The sequence below is a fragment of the Siniperca chuatsi genome, linkage group LG11, assembly GCF_020085105.1.
Source record: "Siniperca chuatsi isolate FFG_IHB_CAS linkage group LG11, ASM2008510v1, whole genome shotgun sequence".
NCBI lineage: Eukaryota > Metazoa > Chordata > Actinopteri > Centrarchiformes > Sinipercidae > Siniperca > Siniperca chuatsi.
This window is the reverse complement of record NC_058052.1, coordinates 14739052-14762584: the sequence shown is the minus strand read 5'-3', so window position 1 is coordinate 14762584 and position 23533 is coordinate 14739052. Positions and strand designations below refer to the sequence as shown.

The following is a 23533-nucleotide window of genomic DNA, read 5'->3' as shown; positions in this document are numbered from 1 at the left end:
ATAACTGCAATGCATCTAAATACACACAGAGATATATAATACAAGGAAGCTTTGTAGCACAATCACAGTCCACAGCTACCAATTAGCAGCTCTATCTGAGCTGTAGGAAAGAGGAGGTGTGCTCAAGGGTGCCTCAAAAGCAGTTGCAGAAAGACAAAAGTTGCCTCATTCACTTAGCCAACCAAGATTTTCTTAGCTGAGATTCAAACCTGTTGTCACAAGTTTGCTTCTTTCACCATTAGCCTGCACCACCTTGACCTCATTAACCTTGCCACAAGCCATTGTCTTTATACAGTGAAACACTCCAAGTCACCAAGTTTCCAAGTTCAGCGGCTATGTGGCAGCAGCTCTGCAGCCTGTGGAGTCTCAAGAACAAAAGGCCTGGAGGTGTGCTAAGTATAAAGCCCAAAGAATGAACCTACTCACCACAGACAGAAAGGAGACAGAGCCCAGAGTTCACAAACGCATACACAAACACACAGAAATATAGCCACAGGGAAGAGGAAGGAGTTCAACCAAAGACTCTCCTTCCAGGGGATAAAGGGATGCGTCTAAAGCCTATAATTACATATACACACACACAACTAAAAATCCAAAAATCTCTTTCCATCCATTACACCACACTTTTCCCAAGCAATTGGAGCAGATCTCGTTCAGAAAATATGAGGCTTTTTGAACCATTTAACCTCCCAACTTTTTCTTTGTGTGTGTGTCTTCCGCTTGCTCAGAAAAGGTATACAGCCTGAGTCCGAGTCCCGCAGAGCATTGGCTGCTACAGCAGCACATCAGCAGGAGGTGGGCAAAGTATGTGTGCAGTAGCATTTGTGTGATTGTGTGTGTGTATGTGTGTGTGAGAAGGCATAATTTGTTCTGCAGTTTGTTTGTTTGCTCTTTTTAAATCTCAGAATCAGAGACAGAGCCCGAGGCCACAGGATAGGGCTGGAACAATCATTTACTGTACGCGTGTGGGTTTGCTGGGCATGTGTGCTAGGCAACACATGCGCATGTGTGGGTAGTTTTGTGCTTCTTCCTGCTTCAGAGGATGTTGAGAAGGGTTTCGATCTTTCTCTATCTCTCCCTCCCTCTCTCTCCCGGCCCAAAGGAGGAGAGGCTGTGTTTGGGTCTGCTTGGGTTACTTCCAACACTGAGCTCCGGAGTCTCAAGTCCAGACCCTAACAGCTCATAACTACAGATTACACACAGACACTGTAGTCTTCCTGCTAAGCTCCTCACACACAACACTTCCACATGATGATCCAGAGCAGATAGTGTTGATCGAAACCCCAGATCCTTAACTGAACCGTAACGAGATGGACAGATGCACTGAGTGAGGGAAACACCTATTGCAGGGAGATTGCATTCTATTAAGCCTGTGATGAATGAGCTGGATTTTTCATTCTGATAGCTGCTTTCATACTCTATGCTGCTTAACTGTACAGAGCCATTATGCACACACACGTCCACTAAGCATGTGTTCATACACACACAAGCAGGACAACCCAACTAGCACTATATGGGTTGTTATTCCTGGCCGGAATTGCAGCATTCCGCAAGCCCCTGCTTGGAGATTCCATGGAGTGAGTGTGTGTGTGTTTTTGCGTGTGAGGACATGAGGGCAGCCATTTCTCCCATGTGTGTCAGTTCCAATCTGAACCAGGCAAAGCCAGTCATCACAGGAGGCAAACTGTCGGTAGCAGCACAGAGAGGAGGAGGAGGAGGAGGAGGAGGAGGCCTCCTTCGGCAGCTCCGCGAGTGAAATCCCTGTGTGTGTATACTCATGATGGATCTAGACCACACTGTGATGTCTTATTCATGCTGTATCAATTCATAATGACCAGGCCAGTTCCCAATGTGAAGATGTACATGCACACACACAAACAAGAAAATGCGCACGTGTGTATGATTGGGGTGGTCATCGCAGTGGAAATTGTGTGTGTGTGTGTGCGTGCATGTTTGCTTGTAAGAATATTTAGAGCATCAGAGCTGAGTATGTAGAGCAGTGTGTACCAGACGCTGGACACACACGTGCACACACACACACACACAACAGCACTGATGTCCCAGCGCTTTAGTGTGAATATTTAACAAGCCTCAATCCATCTGTTCAATTATTCATGAGGAAGGACACAGAATCGTTAGTAAATATAAACACCGCTGTTTCTATCCTGCTTTTGCCGCATCTTTGCTCCTCTCTTTTTGCAACTCTGACCATCTCACTCTCTTCTTTCACTCTCTTCTTCTTCTGTCTGTTTTTTCTCCTCTCTTTCTCTCTCGCTCCCCTTGTGCTGCGGTTGTGAATATTTCAGATGGCGGAGTGGTTTTTAAATTACTCCCTTTTGGCTTCCGCTCTCCTCACATGGTTTGGTCTGCATTTCTCTCTCACACACGGTCCGACTCGTAAAGAAAACAGCGACAAGCCATAAAAGCCACTTTTACCAGCTGACAAGGACAGGGGCAGAGGCAAGGAGTTAAGGCCTGCCTGGTATTTTTCAGATGGCCGCCGGGTCAGGTGTTTCACACTCCTGCAAAGACCTGAACTCTAGCCCTGCATCTAGAAAGTTAGAACTTAAAGAGTCAATTCACTCAAATTAGGAATAAAAAAAATCTCACTTAACTCTAGTAGTATATAGTCACGCAAATAGTTTTGGTTTTATTTATCCAGGTTTTGATATATCTGTTTCTGAGTTCTCCCCCAGTACAATGGGGGAGAACTGATTTTTGTTGGTGGTGCTCACAGCATTGCAAAATTATATTTTAGAAATTCAGCAACTGTATCTCTTTCCAAAAACAGTATCCCTGTTGCTCTGGATACTCCACAATTTTCATTTCTACCAAAGAAAAGAGATGTTGCTGTTACATTTTTCGATGGTTTGAGCACCGCAAAACAGAGATTAATTAAAACACTATCTGTGAGGGTAGATACCACTGGTGGTAAGTAAAAAAAATCATAATTTTGGGTGAACCGACCCTGTAAGTAGCCAGTTACTCTGATACATGGAGATGTTTTGCTTTTTTTTGTGTCCAAAGTTAACCTTACTCACTAAAGTCTTTGCTGTCACTGTTTACTTAGTGTCAGACAAACTGCAGTCAAGAAATCAGGATGTCTGCCATCGATGGCACAGAAACCTCCTGATGAAGAGGGTTGCCATGGGGACTGCTGCCAAGCGGGGGCCCAAATGGTCCTCTGAGGGAGAGGGAGAGACCTAGCACGTCGAGGCAGGTCATTCATAAGCAGAAACAAAGAGAAGGAAACGACAAGACCAGCTTGGACCATTAACAGCCTGCCAGACACACATGCATGAACAGACACACACACAGCATATTATTATACAAACACTTAAAAACAGTCACAGGGAGAAAAATAAAAACACATTCACGTCTTCCAGTCATACACAAAAAGTAAAAAGTTGAAAGAGTTAATTTGCTTGCTTTGTGGCACAAAAAGTCTTGGAACACCAGAGCGAGTTTACAAGCCAATCATTCTGCAGCAAATGAAAAGGGGAAAATACTATTTATTGAATGGTAACAAAGTGGGAACACGGTGACAGAGAGATGATTTATAGATTTAATGATAGTGCACATTATTTATTCTAGATCTCCTTCCCCCAAACAATTCTTTCTTCTCACACTGAGCTACCGTTCCCTAAGCATCAAGTGATCAACAAACAGAAAACACAGCATCCCTCCAACACAAACACAGAACAGATAGCTCCGCATCAACACATAGTTGAAGCCGCTCTTTTATCTACAGTCAAAGCCATATAAAGAATGCAATCCCTCGTGTATGCCTGCCATCCACACATTAGCACACAGAGATGTAATTATAGTGTTATTCTGTGTGTGTTTGTGTCTAATTAGTGTTATTTACATTTTCCTTCTTTTTTTCTCTCTCTTGTGTGTATGCACAAATGAATGTGTGTCACCCAGCCAATATTTCAGTGTGTGTGTTTAGGGTTTGTGTATATCAAATGCCCGTCGTCAAGCATTAACACGAAAATGAAAGATCTTACAGAAGGATGAGACACATCCCCTCTCCGATCCTTTGCCAGGGTTTCCTTGCCTCACCTGTAGTGCAGGTACTACCACACCCTTCCCTCCTCCCTCCTCCTCCTTCATACCTCCCGGGGGTATTACACAAGGGAAAACCTCTCCTCACGTCCCCTCACCCCACCACGTAATACCGCATGTTAGCCATTAATGAAAGCAACACCCCTTCAAACAAGCCTGTGTTGTTGCCGGCATTTGTTTGCGGCAGCAACAAGCAACACGGTAATCAAAAACCACAAAATACCCCTTCACCTCCTCCTTCCCAACTCCCCATCCTGAGCCCAAACCAGATGCTATTCCCCGGGGCCAGCTATCAAGCTAACTGCTCTGCGCTCCTCCAGCTCCGCTCACCTATCCCTCTTTTTTTGCTCCATCCCGCGGTACTTCCTTCCTCCTGCTCTCCCACTGCGACAAGACACTAATTACAGACATGGATGAGTAGATTACAGATCTGAAGTGCAGTGGAAGTGGGATGAGGAGAAGTCAGGGGTGGTGGGCTGGGGGCAACAGGTCGTTAACAGTGATGAATGCAACTCTATTTTCACTGTTATTGTTCACTGATGTTCTGCGCAGCGCCTCTCACCTCTGCGGCACCGTTTCCATGCCTTCTCGTCTGTGCCATCCATCACAGGCAGCTTTAACTAACTCCAACTATCTCTAATCATCTCTAATCAATTCCAATTATCTCTCTTCTGCCCCTCATGCATCAGTGTCTCTGGTATCTCTCAGGCAAGAGACAGAGGAGCGGGGGTGTAGATAGTAGGGTGTAGAAGAGGTAGGCTTTCAAAACAGAAAGCAGAACACGTGGCTCAGTAAAATATAAGTGCACTGCCTCAATTCTCTGTTTTGTACAGACATTCTTTCCATTTTCACCTAACTAAGGTTCGAGCTTTGGCAGAATTATTGCAAAGATAAAAGTAATTATTTTTAAATATGAATTTGTTCTCTGTTTTCTATTAGAAAAAGCCCAGAAAAAATCTGTGTTCTAGCAAGAACACTTGCATTAATTCTCCTTCTTCCCTTTGTAGTGAAAACTCATTACCCATTGGCTTAATGACTGCATGGGAGTCAACTGTTTAAAAACTCCCCACAAATCAACAGTCCTCTGCTCATTTAACTGACAGTCTTTTATTAACCCAGCTAGCTTTTCCTCAAAAGTTTAATGAGAGCAACGATCTCATCTGCTACCCCTCCCTCCTCTATACCCTACCACCTTCTTTCTGTTTGTCCTCTCAGTAGGATGTCTAAGACAAATAGCCACTTTGTTATACAAGCTTTTCCTCAAACCCTCACTCTGGAATGAGCAAAAAGAGAAAAAAAGAGGGGAGTAGAAGAGACTGAAAGTAAGAGGGTAAAAAGTACAGAAAAAGGGAAGGGGGGCAATTAATCCTGCATCTGAGAGAAGAGAAACCATCTGGGTTAGTGCTAAACCTGAGGGCAGCAGGCTTTCACATTAACCTCTCTTGTTAGGATCATAAAGGCAGACCCTAACAAGCCCCAGTGAGCACTTGAGCAAGTGCAAAAACACACAAATACATATGCAACCATAGACTGTCTCTCTCTCTCTCTCTCTCTCTCTGTCATCCTCATACACACACACACACACACACACAAATGCACACATGAAATAGTGGAGAAAGTCTTCCCCTGGGAGCTGAGAACCTTTTAAGTCCATTAAAAGCTGCTGGCGGGAGTGAGACGAGGCTGTAACCTAACCACATCAGACTGGAATCAGAACCCACGGTGTGGCCCAGACACGCCGCGCAGGAGTTAAGAAACACATTAAGAAAAACCTTTGCTTCTACTGCTGCTCCTGATCCCACACTACTAGACACTTTTACAGACATTTTTAACAAGCACTAGATAAAATAAAATATCAACTGTCAATCAAACACAGTCACCATAAAGATTGCATTATTTTCAATTCCATAGCCCTGGATTGTTCATTTGTTTTAACTGCTAAAGAATGTACCACTTCCACACCTGAAAAGCTTCAAGGTCCATTATGGTTCTCTTTAATGCAGCCAAGGATAAAGAACAAATGAGTGTATACACAGACACATAGCGAATTGATTAAGCAATGTTAAACAAAGTCTCATTCTCCAGAATGTGGCAAAAAAAGCCAGTGCTAGGTTTAGAATAATGAGCGTGAAGTTAGATTGGATGAAACAGGGGAGCTGTGTTAGCACAATCCTCTGGATGTTGGCAGAGCCCGCTGCTCCAGATGGACTAATCATGCTTGTTCAAGGCCATCCGCTGGTCTGGAAGGCCTTGGTCTGGTCTGTGTCTATTCCAGCTAGACGGACAACTTAGTGCTGCTCAGTGTTAGCAAGCCACAAGCAGGCCAGCCTTGCCCCAAAAGATGAGGCATTGCCCTAAAGCGCTACAGGTTGGTTTTGGCATGATGATAGCTGACGTGAGGAGATAGTTGCGAGGAAGTGACAGATAGATTCAAGATGGGGGGGTTGGGGGGGTGAGGCCGCGGTCATGGGTTAGTAGTACCATGATGTGGATTGAAGGGAGGGAAATGATTTTTCCATGTCCCACTGTTTCATTATTCCCAGATGCTCCAGGTAATCTGAACTGGAATAATGGGAGCCGGAATGATCAGCTAGCAACAGGGATACTGATTATCCCAAAGAAAGAAAGAAAAAAAACACTGAGTCTTGCTGCAGATGGGAATAAAAGTTTAGCATTACTGTGGGATTGTCTCACTGCATGGGGCGCATGAGTGTAAGGATGTGTGGGTGTGTGACAGTATGGGATTGGCCTTAACAAGTGGAAACCGAATGAAAACTGTGATGACATATTTCATTCATTCAATGGAGGTATATTAGTCCACTGGCAGAGTAAGCTTTGGGGACTTTTCCTGTGACATAAAACAACCTCATTAACAAAAACAGACATCCTTTCACCCTGAACAGAGTTCAAAGTCTAATGCGTCCCTTAGTTCAAGTCCCAATGTCACACCAACTCCCTGTCACCAGTGGATTCTCTCGCAGACGACTAGCACAGAGAAACTGCAGAAGACTTGGCATGAAAACCCAATGATGTGCAAAGAACTCAGATTTCCACTCATCCAGTTACAGACAATAAGTACAGTGGAAATCACAGGGTGCACTTCACACACTTCACCTAATAAGTCAGAATGTTAATGAGACCCGATGGCAGTCCAGCAAGTCTATTTGAAGCTTAATTGTCCTTTAATTGTGTTTAAACCAAACTAAACCAAAGCCAACATTCATCATACTTCTTGAAACCATGCTGTGCAGTATATTGTTGTAGTACATAAGATCTCTGAGCAACATTGGTGGCTTGTGTACTAAAGAAAAGACAAAGAGAGATGCTGTGTGCACTGACAGAGAAGAAAAAGTGTGCAATTGAAATAAAAAAGTGAATGCACTTACAGTCGAGACAGGGCAGGGTTCTTCTGAAACAGCAACTCAGGAAGCTGCTGCAGTTGATTACGGTTCAGCCGCCTGCGGCAGGGAAAACATATGATCAACCAGTGAGTTTGTGTGTGTGTGTGTCTATGCATGTGTGCCCTTGTGTAGGCTGTGAATAATTTCTGCTAGCTGCCGTAGAATCGGCTTAGCCACAGGCTATTGTGTTTCAGTGTGCTCTGAATGTCACATAAATATCCAGCAGAAAGTTCAGGGGAATTGAACTTCTAGTCAGAGACAGGCCCGTAAATTATCTCTGCACAGTTAAATTACAATGCTGCACCTAGTAGAATTCAGTGCTCTGCTGACTTTCCCAGAGTAACTGAATAGCAACATTCCCATTTAAACAAATGAATTACATCCACCAGTTATCTGAACGCGAACAGATTTTATCTGGGGTGAACTATCAAAACAAGATGCTTCTAAATAAAATAAAGATATATGGATGAGCCTATTCAAGCCCAAGGAAGCATTGACAGGAATGGTGGTTGGCAACAGACTCCATGTCAAACAACTAACGTCCAAGACTGGCAGGCTTTATGCAAATACAACAATTAAGTCAATGAGGAACAGACTGTTGCTAATCTGTTAGAAACCACAACTCTCTTCTCCCTGAATGGTCCATTGGAGGCACATGGGAGTTAATGCAGCGGCTGTGGGACACAAAGGCTGCAAATCTGTAAGGCAGGCCGCTGCCATTCCTTCAGACACATTCAGACAGATGTTGGGACCTGTGCCACTCACTGTATACACTGAGAAGAGTGCTTAGCCAGCTGAGGTGGAGATTTAGTGCGCAATGGGCATTAATGGTCTGCTGCCGTGCCGTTCACACTGAACTGTACCTGCTGGTGGGTTAGTGGCTTTTAAACATTAGAGAAACGAGCCGCTTAATTTCCACATTGGTCTGGCACATGGATATGTCTACCCAATGTTTGGGATCAGTTGAATATGAAGGAGGAGGGAAAGCGAGCTGTTCATGGCCTCGAGTTTGGTAATGTAAATTGTTAATGTGGGTTTCAGATCAGGGGAAAGTCTTTTATAAGTTAACCACTATGTGTGCATGACGGCATGTGTCCATAAAGTCATCTGCTGTGCAGGTTTCCATGTGGGTAGCCCTATTGATTTGCTAATGAGCTGGTTGAGGTGTGGTTGACTGTGTTTGTCTGTGTGTTTTCCCAGCCGGTTTACAAGCTGTCGAGGAGTCCTGGTGCTGTCCAGATGAGCCAGGGTCTGCGGTGGGGGAGGCCTCTTAAGCCCACATATCCCACTGAGGGGATTCCTGTCAGGCAAAGCTAATAAAAAATACTCCCAGCCCACGCTGTACCCTCTCAGCACCATCCGACCACAATGGAATGACAGGGAAGTGCCTCAAACTTGATACACCATTTACGGTCGGTTCCTCCTGTTAGTCTCATTACACTCAACTAATACAAGTACTGAATAAAGATCAGTAGAAGGGTGGGATATTCATTTTCAAGTTCAAGTTTAGAAAATACATAAAAATGTGTTATTTCTGGTCAGCCTATCTACAGAAAACCCTGGGTGGTACTCACAGTCTCTCTAGCTCCTTCATGTCATCAAAAGCCCCACGCTCGATCACAGTAATCTGATTCTCCATCAGTTGCCTGCAGAGAGAGGACAGAGAGAGAGCCTTAGAAACTACGTGATACAGTGTGGCTTTGACTTTTTTTTTACAAGTCTGTAGATGGTCACTCAAGCTTTAACAAAGTATAGGGGGCTTTGGGGTTTGGGTGGCGAGACTTCTTGCAGTATGTATATTCAAGCTGGGTGCAGTATATTTAACACCTCACACACACAGGGCAGTGGTGTGGACTGGGGGCACAGTGTGGAATCTTGGCAAAAGAAGCAGGAATAGCAGCCAGGAAAGTTTCTAAGGTGGCTCAGAAAGTGTGGGTCCGGGCTCTGGTGTGGTCCACTGGGTGTAGCAGCTAGGTGGAGACGAGACGAAAGGTAGGCATGGGGTCAGAAAGTGTGAGAGGGGAGACTGAGGTGGGCTCCAAGGTTTTTACAATTGGCACAATCAAGGGAAAGTAGGCTGTGTGTGTATGTGTCCCTGTTGGATTGCATAGTTGGACAGTATTAGAGTTGCAGGCAGTACATGAAGGCTATTAGTCATACACAAACAAACATGGATGCACACAAACATACAGTACACACACACAAGCAGGAACACATCCTTTCCTCACCTACATTGCCAAAGCTAACGCACAAAAAACAGTCTTGGATGGTTTTGGAAGTGTTACAATAACACAAGGCCAGGAAGGAGAGAAAAGCCTCCAACAGCTTTAGAAGCAACAAGAGCTTTCCTTCATTACGTATACAACTGTTCTGTGTTGAAGGCAACCTCTCATGTCTCCTGTGAGGCCATGCCGCGCTGCAACTCAGCAGTCTGGGCTTCCTCCCCATCGAATATAAATGCTAATCACTGTTCGCACTCCATAAACATAGAGAGAAAAGTGCAATTCACCTCCGATCTCTTTCTCATGAATTTAGATGAAAGTGAAAAAAATTTTGACGAGTACTTTTAAATTGAGAAAACTTTTTTTTACAGACAGTCTAAGGGCACATAGGCTTCAATTTTTCTGATCTCTTTCTTTCTACTTTTTCCCTATAGTTCCTCTGTTGTTGTGCATTCTCTCACACACACATTGCTGATTTGCCCAGCCAAGCACCCAGTGCCAGACGAATGGAAGTAAATCAGTTGTGTTGATTTTAGACTGACAGGATAGATGGCAGCTGACTGTAAAGATAAACATCTGTTCCTGTTTGGGTTGCCCAGGGGTCAGCAGGATCAGAGGTCAACACGCTGTTAGTCTTAATGCTGTTGCCCCACAGACGTCACCCCCCAATACATAGAGACAGACTTTTTTCTGGTTGCACACAGACATTCATGTATATGGTTGGCTGACATTTCAGAAAGCTAGCAGTGTGTGTGTGGGTGTGCCTGTGAGTGTTACGTGTAGCAAAGTGGTGGCTGCAAGGGAATCAGAGACTTTACAGCAAGGGAAGGTCTGTCTTTAGTACCCCTGCAAGGAGTTGTTTCCTTCTTACTTGCTAGTGACAAGCTGCCGACACAAAGGTATTTAACCTCCACGTGGGGGTAGAAGGTGGTGCAGAAAAGAAGGCATGCATGGGAAGACGAGAGGGGACAAGGAGCAGTGGGAACAAGCAAGCTGAAGCTCAGAAAAGAAGGGGAAGACAGGGGGATGGGCGAGAAATGATGAGGCTTGAAAATAGTCGGCAAGTCGGAATTATGTGCAGCTCGTGTTACATTTAAAACATGTTCAGGTCTACACAGCTTCCCCTCTGGCAGTATTTTTAACACCTAAGGCATTACTCACAAGTGTGTGCGCACACATGTACACATGTAGACACTTTTACAACTACTTTAATACCTGAAGTCACAAGTGCTGTTTAATTTCAACACAGGGGGAGTCAATGACTTCACCTGAATGTGTTAACTGTGTTGAGAGCCTATTTAGGACTGGCGCTTGTGTACACATTACATGTTGATGTGTGGGAACAGAGGGCAAGTGAGTGTGTGTCTAAGGGACAATAAGTGCTACTACAACAGACAGAATACAGTGAAAGAGAAGTCCATTACTTCACTAGCTGCAGTCACTCAGTAGCTTAATGTACTCTGGAGTAGGACTCTTGACAGAAGCATCTCCACTTCACTGGGTGTATGCTAATTTGAGCGGCAAGTCTGTAGAACTTGTGAGCTGCAAGGTTAGATACAGCTCAGGTATGCATGAATAGATAAACTCAGACATTCACATGCACCACAGATATAGATACAAACATCTCATCATCACACATGAACATGAAGGCAAGTACTTACAGAACTCGGATGTACTTGAGTCCGGCAAAGTCACTCTTGGTGATGCGCGTGAGGTTATTCCCATTCAGCTCCCTGCGAAGACAGACACGCAAACATATATGAATAATTTAGCTTTATTCTCCCTCTGAACCTGTTAAGACTGATGACTAAAGGAGCAGACGGTGGCATGGAGGCATCTTTGTCTACTGATACCTAAGTCAAAATCTTATCTGGAGTTTTGCAACACACACATCCACACACTTCAGACACACATGGTGCACACACAGTGCCCCAAGCTGTTTGCTAAATCATGCTACTGGTGTAATATATGCTGAGAATGTCTTTAATTGCTGGTGTGTTTATGAAATACAAATTGCTTTAGATGTGATGTGAAATGTAACATATATTGACAGGTGAAATCAGAAAGGTTGTGTTAAAGGGAAGTTCACGCTCAGTTTTAATTCCACTGGGAGATATTAAGAAGTCCTATTAAAATGGAAGCCACATTTGAGCTGCCTGTTTGCCTTTCTATTCCAGCCCTTACCCACAACCCCCCTCTCTCTCTGTCTGCCCTGTCCACTATTGGTGGGGATTAGCAGGAGCCAGCGGAGGGGATTTGGGTAGGGCCACAAGGCCAGAAAGCTAAGAGCTGTGGATACAATAGGAGCAGCCTCCCTGCTGAGAGCTGGCCATCGCTGCAAAAGAAGGGAGAGACAAAATTGTTGAAAACGAAAGGTGCTGAATTGTGTGTTTTGTATTTGATAGCTCTGATTGTACCATGCTGAATTTGACTGTGGCACTCTCAGTGGTTTGGTGGATTCAGTTACCTCTGTTGATATAAGAAAGGTTTATATTGTCCTTTGTAGCTGCAGAAGACTGTGAAAGATTCATATTTAACTTCAGTAGCAGACTGTATTCTCATGACAGAGGGAAAAGAAAGCAGGCAAAGCTCGCAAACGTTTCTCTGTGCTACTGCACTTTCTAAGCATTATGGGTCCACCTTACCCTGACCCCCCCAACCCCCCACCCAAAAGCACAACCAAAAAACTGGTTCCAAACCTACGCTGAAAGCGCTGGTCTCTCTCCCTCAGTCACTCTCTCGTCTAATGACCACTCTAGGGACTGTAGCGCTATGCAGTACGAAAGAGAACGGTCATTATAGACAGATGGTGTGTGTGTGTGTGTGTGCATGCATGCATGCGTGTGTGTACACAGGTGCATCGACAGGCCAAGCGACAGGGCCACGGGAAATAAATAATGGACTGGGCTTCATTAGCCCGGGCTCCAATACACAAACATGTGGTGCTCATTACAGGTGCTTACGCAGATAGGCACACACATACACCCACACACACTTCTGGATTCCCAATGTCTTATCTTCAGGGTGGTCAGGGCTGATGACACCCGGAGGACATTAAAAAGGAGAAAGATAGAAGAGGAGAAAGGAGATGGTTGTGAGTGAGACAGAGGGGTGGCAGGGGGGAATATGTGGAAAAATGACTCACACGTAAACAAGTGAAACCACACTTTTCTCCTACAGCAATGAGGTCTTGCTTTATCCTGTAATAAGAGACATGCCGTAGTTTCTGCATGTACTCCAGAGTTGACTAGTCAAAGCCGTTATGCAACAACATCTCAAAGTGTTTTGTTAGTTGAGATCTGGTGACTGAACTAATTTTACTGTTCCTGGAAACGTCTTCAGACATGCTGAAAGTACCCATCTTAAAAACCATATTGGCCATGCACCAGTTCAGCAATGTTGTGACATTTAGGCAATGCTCAAATGCCACCAGCAGCCTATGATGTTTTTACTAGTCAGGATCCACACTGTTTATGCCATATCCTGACCTTTTCCATTGGCATTTTGCAACAGAAATCATGCAATGTTTTCAAGTCCTTGAAATTGCCCAGGTGATAATCAGGTCCTTGAAAACTGCCCAAATAACAATGTTCTGACTGTACCTCATCTGCTACAAGGATTGATGACTTGTGCATGTTCACATGACCTTCTACAGTTAACTGTTATACTGAGCTGTACATTTATGAAATTCACTATCCCAAGCATGCATTTTGCATAAAAAGGGAAATGTTACTAATAAAGTGCACACTGGGCTTTATAATAAAGCATATGGCCTGTATATAGTGCTACAGCTCCTGGTGTTTGACCCATCTGATAATGTCTGCTGACCCTAGGGAGTGTTCTGTCTCTGGGGAAACTCGCCAATTTACTCCTGTCTGTGAGGATGTTCTGTTGTTCTGGTTGATGGAAAGTAGCTGGGATTCACATCAGCTTTAGACCGGGAAGTAATTTTTGCATGTGCACGCACACACACAGTAGTGGTATACACATGGTCAGTGAACTTTGGTGCTAAGTTGAACCCACATCTTAAATACAGAAAGGTAAGAGAATATGAACTCTAGACATGCATAAAGTCTGGAGTCAGCGGCGTTCATCTCTGTGTTGATTCCATGTCTGCATAAGGGCACTGTAAGCCAAAGTAATATATGGTGTCAATGCCTCAAAGAAAAATCTGTTGTTTATTAGCTACAATATCAGTCACTGCTATTTTCTTTGTTTTACAATCAAAGGAACCTAAGCAATGGATTTTGGCACAGCAGCAAAGGCATGTCCACTCCTTTCATAAACAGATGTTTTGTAATACTGACTTTGTGCAGGTTTTCACATTACTGTACTGCAGTATTACATAGTACAACTAAATAAAATTATTAGGTATAATTCCCAGTTCCTACAGCAAAGGATTTCCACCTCCAACTGCTTCAGTCAAATCCATTCCATCCTCTGGAAACTCTGTAAGGATTCCCAATGCTGACACACTTTCTGGAGAGCAAGTGGATTTATGACATCACTATCTAATCCCTCTTTATCTTCTGTCCCAAGTTGATTGATGCCTGGGAGTACTTCCTGGTGCACCTTCCCTCGGGTGGACACGCGGCAGCTATGCTCCACCAATCCACATCTATATAATTCAAAGGGGCTGAGAGCACTGCTACAATGCTGAAAAACTCATTATGTTTATTTCTGCCAGCTGCTGGGGTCCCTCGGCTGAGGGGAACCTGGTTCAAATTGAGCAACATTACATGAAATGAAACCCCAGGACTATAGGGAGGACAAACACACTGGTTTTCTAAGGCCTGCGTACAGATATACTCACGCAGATACAAATATCCACATGTGCTCTGTTTCTTACACACATACGCAAACACCATATGAATATACTGTAACAAGGAACGCACACAAGCACACCTCCTGGCATATACACAAACAGTGCCTGTGGGGAAGGCAAATGTGTTCTGCTGGGAGCTGGCCAGAGCAAAAGAACATAATGATCACAAGAGAAACTACTATTGGCTGTACAGCTTTTCACCAACATTATAAATTTATGCAGAAACACTGCAGAACTGAAAAGAATATAGCCGCAGTGGGACAGTGCAGGCTAGCAAACAAGTCAAAATTATCACTTACTTAAGGCATAATAAGGCAAACCACCCTTTTAAAGTTCACACATATCAACAGTTTTGTGAAGCTGTTAATTTTTAATTGATCAGCTTAATTGCTGCCACACTTTGGACACTAAGGTTGGGGGACTATTGAAAATTGTATGGTCACACTCTTTTCCTGTCATATACAGGAAAATGTGTCCCAATACTGGGGTATGACGTGACAAAGGTGGGTCACTGTTGATACCAAGCTTCAGTTTAATAGTCTTATGCTTCCAGCCACAAAACAATTGGCAATGCAAAACTTGCTCACAGGCCGTGGCAAAAAGTAGGCAGGACAAGACACAATGTAGCCAGGCTGAAATGGCAACATGTTAATCCTTCATATCGAAGGTGAAACTTGATATTTTGCAGGTCAAAGTTCATTCAGACTGAACTCTACACGAGGCAAACAAGTCAGGATTTTGACTGGAATTAAATGCATCTCGCCCCCTTCCTCTTTGAAATTAGACTTAAATGACTTATTAAGGAGCTTATTTTTTGCAGTGCAGTCATTCTGTATAGCTGCTGTGAGCGCCACAGGACCATTTGTCCTGAACAGCTTTAGCCTGGCAGGGAAGACAGAAGCCAGCTGATTGAGAATCAGTTGCACGGTGCTCTCCAAACTCCTCACTGTGGAAACAATCTGATGATCAGAGGCCTGAGGTCCTGTACAGCCCAAGCGTGGATGCTCATTAACCACAATCACACACTGATAATGCTATTTGACCATACCAGCAAGCATTCTCCCTAATGAATGAACTGAACAGGTTGAGAAGCTGCAGAAGATTGAAGCATTCCTTCTCCTCCAGACTCCACAACATATGGACGTGACAGCCGTGAAACATGCAGGAGAGAAAGAGAAAAAAAAAGATAGAGTCACTGAGAGACAGAAAGAAGACAGAGCTGCTCTGACAGTGTTGTTAGCTGCCTAGAAGCGACGGTGTGGAGCAGTGTGGTGGAGTGTTGCAAGAAGCCGGGAGCTGTGAAGAGCTGACGGGTTGTCTGGGAAACGTCAGTGGAGAGAAGAGGCCTGGTACACTATGCGGAGAAAGCGGCCTACATACTAGTTGGTCCGATAGTCTATGGAACCAGGAAGTACCATCTGGGCTCACAACAACCTCCTACTCAAAGATAGAGAGACTGAGAAAGTGAAAGAGAGAGAGAGAGAGAGAGAGAGAGAGAGAGAGAGAGAGAGAGAAAGCAGACCACCATGACCAAAATAACACACTCTTAAACCCAACTGGAACACTTCTATCCACACTAAGAGGTCAGATTTCTGCTCAGCTTGAACAAAACATTCCCTCCCATTGAAATGTGGCTTTCAGACGAGCAGTTAAGGCCCTCAACTGTACATTTTTAGTGTGTGTGTGCGTCAGCAAGCGTCTAAGTGTGCGTGTGTGCATAGATGTCTGAGAGTGTTTTCCCAGCTCCTGGGCTCCTCAAGGGCTATTTACAGTTTTCATTCTGCTCAGTCAGGCCTCAGGAGCAAGATTATTGATAGGAAAGGTAAAGCATCAAGCAGATCCTACACATGCATTGGACACACATACACACACACACACACAACCCCTTCTCGGAGCCTTGACCGATGCAAGGTCTCCTACATCTTGCAGAGCCTCTCTCGTTTTATAAACAGCTACAGGTAAATGTCAGGGACCAGAACCCAAGCATCTATCTTTTGGCGTTTTCACCTGGCCTTCACACTACAATAACAAGGAGACTCTGATTTTTTTTCATGAAGCAGATGCTGCTGTTAAATAGCCAGGGAAAAGACAAGGGAGGAAAGTATCACACAGCCACTTTCTGATCAAACATAGATAACTTATGGCACTCTCTCAGGCCGAAGTGAATCAATTAAACATCTGTTCCAATGTGTATTACTGCCACAGGCTGGGAAAAGAACACACACAGGGCAGTAGTAAAAGCAGAAACTGAAGGGTCTTTTATGGTTTGTACTGCATCTGTAGTTTGTTCAGTGACAGACGCTGAGGTTCTGTTGTGGCTTTGAGTCCTGCATGAAGGCATTTAGGCTATATGAATGTGTACTTTGACTGTAAAGTGTATCATGTGGACAAAACATCTGCTCTGCCACATCTATTATGTTTCAGTTATTCCACACGGAAGACTGAGAAGACGTTTGCCTGACAGATGTGCGCTGACGACTAATTTGATGGATGCTGCATGTGTGCTTGAATCTATCTGTTGATCCCCAAGAATAAAGAGTTGCTCTATGCGGGGCTCTCTCCTTGACAGAGCACACTGATATCTGCATTAGCTCATCTGCTAGCTTTTGTCCACTGCAAAAGCTGGAACGATAAGTCAATTAAGTGATTAGTCAATCAAAAGACATTTTATCTGAAACTTTTCTGATAATCAAGTAATTGTTTCGGTTATATTTCAAGCACAAATGCCAAACATTGACTGGTTTCAGCTGCTAAAATGGGAGAATTTAGACTGTTGGTCAGACAAAACAAGATATTTGAAGACCTTGGACTCTTTCTGGACTATTAATAGACTATAACTAGAATAATCGAGAAAATCATTGATATATTAATATATTTGAGAATTAAGAATGACTCAAGCAGAGTACATTAAAACACTCCAATGTTGCACTAAACACTGCACTGATATGATAAGTGTGCAGACTGATGCAGATCTCAAGTGCTCCTTGCATCTGAATTGCTGCCCATAATATCCTCTCAAACTTGTATCACATCAAAAGCATCTTGACTAGCGTGAAATGTGGATTATGAAGGCATATCTTCCATATCAGGAGTGTGTTCACTGATGTGCATTTTAACACACATGCACACACGCACACACGCACACACACACACACACCCTTCACTCTCTATTGCCAGCTTCTTATTGGCTAGCCAGGAGGGTTAAAAGGAAATATGGACTTCTGAGAGATGATTCGATTTTCATGGTCTGCTGAGATACAGCCACTCTTAAATAGGCATGCAAAGCAATCATGCATGTACACTGGCATATGCACATGCACATACACATTATATACAAGAATGTCAGACAGGTATTCTGCAAGTTAAACAAAAGTGCGTTAGTGTTGGAAGGCATTCATTGACATACACACATCCCACTGATGGGGTCAATTTGATGTGTGTGTGTGTCTCTCATGAGTGCAATCAAACACTACCATAAAGTAGCTGCGCTCATCAGGAGAGCAGGCCAGTGGGTCTGGGGTGAGTTTAGACACACGGCAGCTGGCTTTGATGCTCAGCAGTCTGTCATCACTCTGCTTAGACAAGCAACATGCTTATGACGCATGTATGCAAAATGTAAAAAGGTGACTAAATGCTTAGACCAATTGAAAAATACAAACAGCCCAGAGTGCCAAAGGAGGAACTACTTTGGCCTACAATACCTATATTACCACATACTTTGTCTGGCAGAGGACTGACAAGACAACTGACAAAAACTGAACTCCAAAGACAGCTATAGCGATGGCATCCACCACAGTATTCAGTACAAGTGAAAAGACCACAGCTGTGTAGTGCAGGCAATAAATTGAACTGACTGAGTCCCAGGCCTGTAATTTCACAATTCTCCACTGAGCATAAACATTCTCTAAATGATCTTCATTCTAGGCATTATCACTCCTCACGGGATTACCGGCTATGAGGATAGATATATTAGATTGTAAAAAAGGACCTGAATGAAATTAAGTCTGCCTCGGAGCTAGACATATTTTTCCCTTTATAATAAATAACATAATCTCGTTTATTCATTCTTTAGCTTTGTGGTTGAGTTACACGTCTCTTCACTCCTCTATGCAGTAATCCCTTCATTAGTGATTACCAACTCAGTCATTGTGCCAACCTCGCCTTGAAGGATCATCTCATCCTGCGCTCGACCCCCACAGCTCCACCCCTCACCCCACTTCTTTGTCTTTTCCCATCTCGCTCTTTCCACTTTAGTCACATAGCCAGAGTTGGCAGGTAGTGGGCAGGCTGTGTTCAGTCTTGTCAGGGTAAATTATGGATCAGGTGGCCGGTGAGCTGTCAGTTGTAACAGCTATGTGCTGGTGCCAAAAACACGGCAGGCATTCTCTGGCACATGCACACACACCTCCAACCCCCAAATACATAAACATGGTTATTGAAGCGAGGGAGCCCCTCATCTTCAACCACCACCAAACCTCATGTGTTTTCATCTAACATTACTTATTCACTGCACGCATGCACATTCACATATGGAGGCACATACAAGTTTATGAACAAACACAAGTGAACATCAGATTTATACAGGCATGCATGAAAACACACACACACACACACACGTGCACGCACACACACACGTGCACACACACATGCACGCACACACACGTGCACACACACACACAAGTGCGCGCGCGCATATGGTTTGCAGCCTCTACCTTCCCTATTCTGGAGGAGCTCCAACATGGCCCCAAATCTCAGTACAGGGTATTTTCTGGCACAGAAAATACATCATCAGTACACTGGCTTTTTGCAATTAGACAAAGGTACACACTCATACACACACACACACACACACACACACACAAAGCTCCTCCCCTTCAGCAAATCAACTCATTCACAGACGAGACACATACTTAATCTAAGCAGCAGGGCTGTTAGAGAGATAAAGCAAGGAGAGAGAAGGGCTGCAGGTTTGGTCAATACTTGTCCACCTAAAAGCTTAACTAACAACATTTACTGCCTGTGTAGAGTCACTTTAATCAGCCTCACAGATTTTCTCTCAGCGTAGCCTGATATCAATGTGAATACCATGTGTTATTTTGCCACAGCAGATGAATATAAACAAGGCCCGGAGACAAGGGAGAAGAGAGGCAAGGAAAAAGATGGAGAGAGAGAATGGATACAGAGAGGAAGCAGAGGGGGAGGGAGTGGCCGGTGGCCCGTATGAGGCAGGGTGTGATTTTAATACATGGAGCTCACAGTCTCATTACAGGCTTCAGTCTGAGGAGCGCAGGGGTCAGACCTGATCCAAACCCACAATGACAAGTGCAAATAGGATTCTGCTGCCTGTCTCAACACCCTCTATACACACACCCCACCCCACAAACACACACACTTCCCAAAACCAACCCCCTCCTTCTCTAACACACACACTCTATCTCCCAAAAGCATCACCCTGTATACATTAGCACAAACACACACATACACACAGATATCCATAAACATACAGCAAAGTGAAGTGCAACCTTTTCTACTTTGTTAGCTTAACACTAATGCTACGCCTCCTCCTCCCATTAATGTGAGGCAAGTACATTTTGCAGCATTACACATTTGAAATCTTTGTAATTTAAATACATTTCTACAAAGCAAAAGCTTCTGTTAACAGTGTATCCCAAAGTCAAGGGCTACAAACTTGTGGGACAATTCTATAAAAACGTGACTAACTCACAACTCATCGTTGCCCCCAGTAGTGGGTGCACAACTTCATTCACAGAAACACACATTTTGAAAATACATACACATAAATCTAGCTCTGCACATGGGAGCATCATGTGAGGCAGGGTGGGCTGCACTGATTTGCACAGTCTTGCACTTGCAGAAGAGGATAGTCTCTATTGTTAAGTAGCTATTATACTAGCTATCTTCTACATGACCTACACACACAACTAATACATACCCCCACCCCCCCCCCACACACAAAAAAGGCAATGACCCAGGAATAAATTACACACGACCTTTATACACATCATGTTTAAAATGCGTCCTGAGTGTTCTAGAGGTGCTTGAAAACATCCAGAGATGGATCCCCTGCTGTAAATTACCTATGAATGCACAAAAAACTTTTAACACAAAAATGCTCTTGAGTGGAGGGGCAGGGTATATTTCCAGTGTGAATGGCCATTCATGTAAAAGGAAACCACAAAATGACCATGTTTCCTCTCTGATTCAATGTTGAACCAGCATTTGCACATAAGCAACCCGGAAACATGCAGACAGCCAGGCCAAAAAAAAAAAAGGTGTTCTTAGAAATTAAATATGAAAAGTATAAAATATGCAGTTAGCTCCCACTATGCCAATGCTGCCTCTGACACAGACTTTCTCTCCTCCGTTCCCACTGCATGTTTTATTCAGGATTGATATTCTAAAAGCTGAAACAGAACAATCTATTTCCCTCCCTGCACTCCTCACTTCTGATTTACTGATGAATATTTCAGAGGAATGTCAGAAAAGACAGAGAAACTCCACTCTGCAAGCCGGCGTCTCACCTCTTCCTCCATCGCCCATCCTCCCTGTGTTTTACAAGACAGCTACGTGATCCTCGCGCAAGACTCACTTAAGTAGCAGATTTGCTTAATTTTCTACATGATTTAACAATTTGTGGAGTGAGTGTTCACGGGCATGAGAAGGGGGGAGAGGGGAGTCTTTGGCTCGGGAGTGGAGAAAAGTGAAAAGGGGGAGAGGGGAAAAAAAGAGATAAAGGGAGGCACAGTGCTGCACAGACAGGACATATGATATGAGTGTGGATGGGGGGGGGGGGGGGGGGTATTCCCAAATATAACAGAATATAAATTAACCACAGAACAGACAGCAAATCTGGTTCTTTTAAATGTTTAAACTTTAACTTTACTTTTTAATCTCTATATTTATGTCACATTAAAAAGTGGAGCAAAAATTAGACTCCATCCATTTGCTTTAAGGATTTATAAAAAACATCAAATACATGCAGCAAGCATAAACAAGCAGGTAAGTAAATTATGGACACATGTGAAAGGCACACATCTGCTCCTGCTCTTTCCAGTCCCTCATGCCTATTTATACCTGACTGGAATGCCAGTGAGTGATTGACTGACTGACACACACACACACAGCTTTACAGGCAGGGCTATTGTTCTCTTTCAGTCTAAGCAAAGTCATGTGCACCACTACAATATATTCAGGCATTACAATACAATACAATATAGCAAACAGAAGGGAAACAGTGAAAAAAGAAGACAGAGGGACACCATCAGGGAGTTTCTCTATCACACACACACACACACATATATACACACATACAAGGAGCTAGAGTACATATGGTACTCACAGTCTTTCAGTGTTGCGGGGGATATTCCTTGGCATGGTTCTGAGACCCAGTCCGTGGCAGTCTACTGTGGTGCCACTGCAGGTACACAGGGCTGGGCAGGCACTGGCATTGCCAATGAGCAGGGCACAGAGCATCACCACCCACATCCAGAGTGGCTGTCTGGCCAGCCTGCCCATGCCTGCCCCAAAACAGCTACCTCTAACGGGCATATTCACCACCACAGCAGCCAGCTCTTCTTTAACAAACCCCTACTTCTCTCTGTCCACCTTGGTTTCTCTGCTTCTCTGCAAAAACCAAGAGTCCTGCTACACTTTGCAAGTCCCCTAGAATAATTATATATTTGTGGTGAATATCAATAGAAAACAAATAAGAAATGCTAATATTTTCCTCTTAGCTGTGAAGCAAAGCAAATCCTTTTTGTTCTTCTAGATTTCTTTTGATGTAGGTATGATATCCACCACAGTTTGCTGATGTAAAAAAAAAAAGCTGTTTTCTTTCTCTTATTTTCTCCTTGCAAACTCTTCTCCTCTCTTGTCTTTGTGGAGTTGCTGTGCTCTGGTCTGCACACGTCTGCGTCTCTGTCCTCCTCTTACTCAGTCCCGCTCTGCTCTGCTCGCCTGAAGAGAGAGGGAATAGGGAAAGAGCAGAAAGAAAAAATAGCCAGTCTCTTTCTCTCTCTCTCTCTCTCTCTCACATACACACACACCAGTCATCCATCACAAGGATCTACAAATAGCAGAGCCCCCCAACTCCACCCCTACCCCTCCTCTCCTCCCCCACTCCTCTCCCTCCTCACACAACACCCCCCCAGAACCCTGCCTGAACTCACTCTCATTCTCGAGATCTCTCTTTCATTCCCTTGATTCTATTCGCAAATCTACTCCACTCCTTTTCTCTCAGGTTTGCCTCCAGGCAAACCCCTGGAGAGAGAGCTAACCTGCATGACACTGCATAACCCCTGCCCGAAGGGAGAGGCTGTGGGGAGACTGGGCTGTGTGTGTGAGTGTGTGTGTGAGTGTGAATGTGTACATGTAACGAAGGAGAATCCACTGGGGAAGAGAGGAATCAACACCTCAGTCTTTGGAGGCAAAAAGCCGGAATAAATAATCCGTAAATGTGGGTCTTAACATGTAGATCAATTGTGGCCACACAGACAGAAGCAGCAGCAGTGAACTGGGGTGGAAAAGCGCACGCACGCACGCACACACACACACACACGCGCGCACACACACACACACACACACACACACACACACAAATATTCATGATTTGTTGGGAAGGCAGACCACAGCCATAAAAAGTAAGTCAACACTATATTTTAAGATCAGCATAGGCACAGGAACAGAGATTATATCCTAATATATACAAATGAAAAGACAAACAGCTACACTCTCAACCATACTTGCTCTGTTATTTGGATTTATGGGAGTAACTGGCACACAGTCCCTCTCTTAATGCCAGGACCATGCATCCCCTGAAGCGGACTCAAAACATAGACATAAACTGGACTGTGTTGAGAAGGGAAATTTGAATGATAAGCAGCATCTGCTGGCCATTATTTACTTTAAAGGACTTCTCTATAAATATTATTTTGCAAAGGCTGACATTTAGTTAAAACAGTGGATGTATTAGAGTCTAGCCGCTGTTGACAGTGTAA

At 44.0% G+C, this 23533-nt stretch overlaps 1 protein-coding gene across 5 annotated transcripts in view; it reads right to left on the bottom strand.

Annotated features, from left to right (window-relative positions):
* slit1a (slit homolog 1a (Drosophila)) overlaps nucleotides 1-22574 on the bottom strand; it is an 88728-nt gene extending 66154 nt beyond the window's left edge. For all 5 annotated transcript variants that reach the window (XM_044213183.1, XM_044213186.1, XM_044213184.1 and 2 more), the window contains exons 1-4: nucleotides 21877-22574; nucleotides 11353-11424; nucleotides 9044-9115; nucleotides 7455-7526 (exon numbers count right to left, since the gene is read on the bottom strand). In XM_044213183.1, the coding sequence (XP_044069118.1) occupies nucleotides 7455-7526; nucleotides 9044-9115; nucleotides 11353-11424; nucleotides 21877-22085 (425 nt within the window). In that variant the 5' untranslated portion in view covers nucleotides 22086-22574. The remainder of the gene's footprint in view (nucleotides 1-7454; nucleotides 7527-9043; nucleotides 9116-11352; nucleotides 11425-21876) is intronic.
* Nucleotides 22575-23533: the final 959 nt, after the last annotated feature.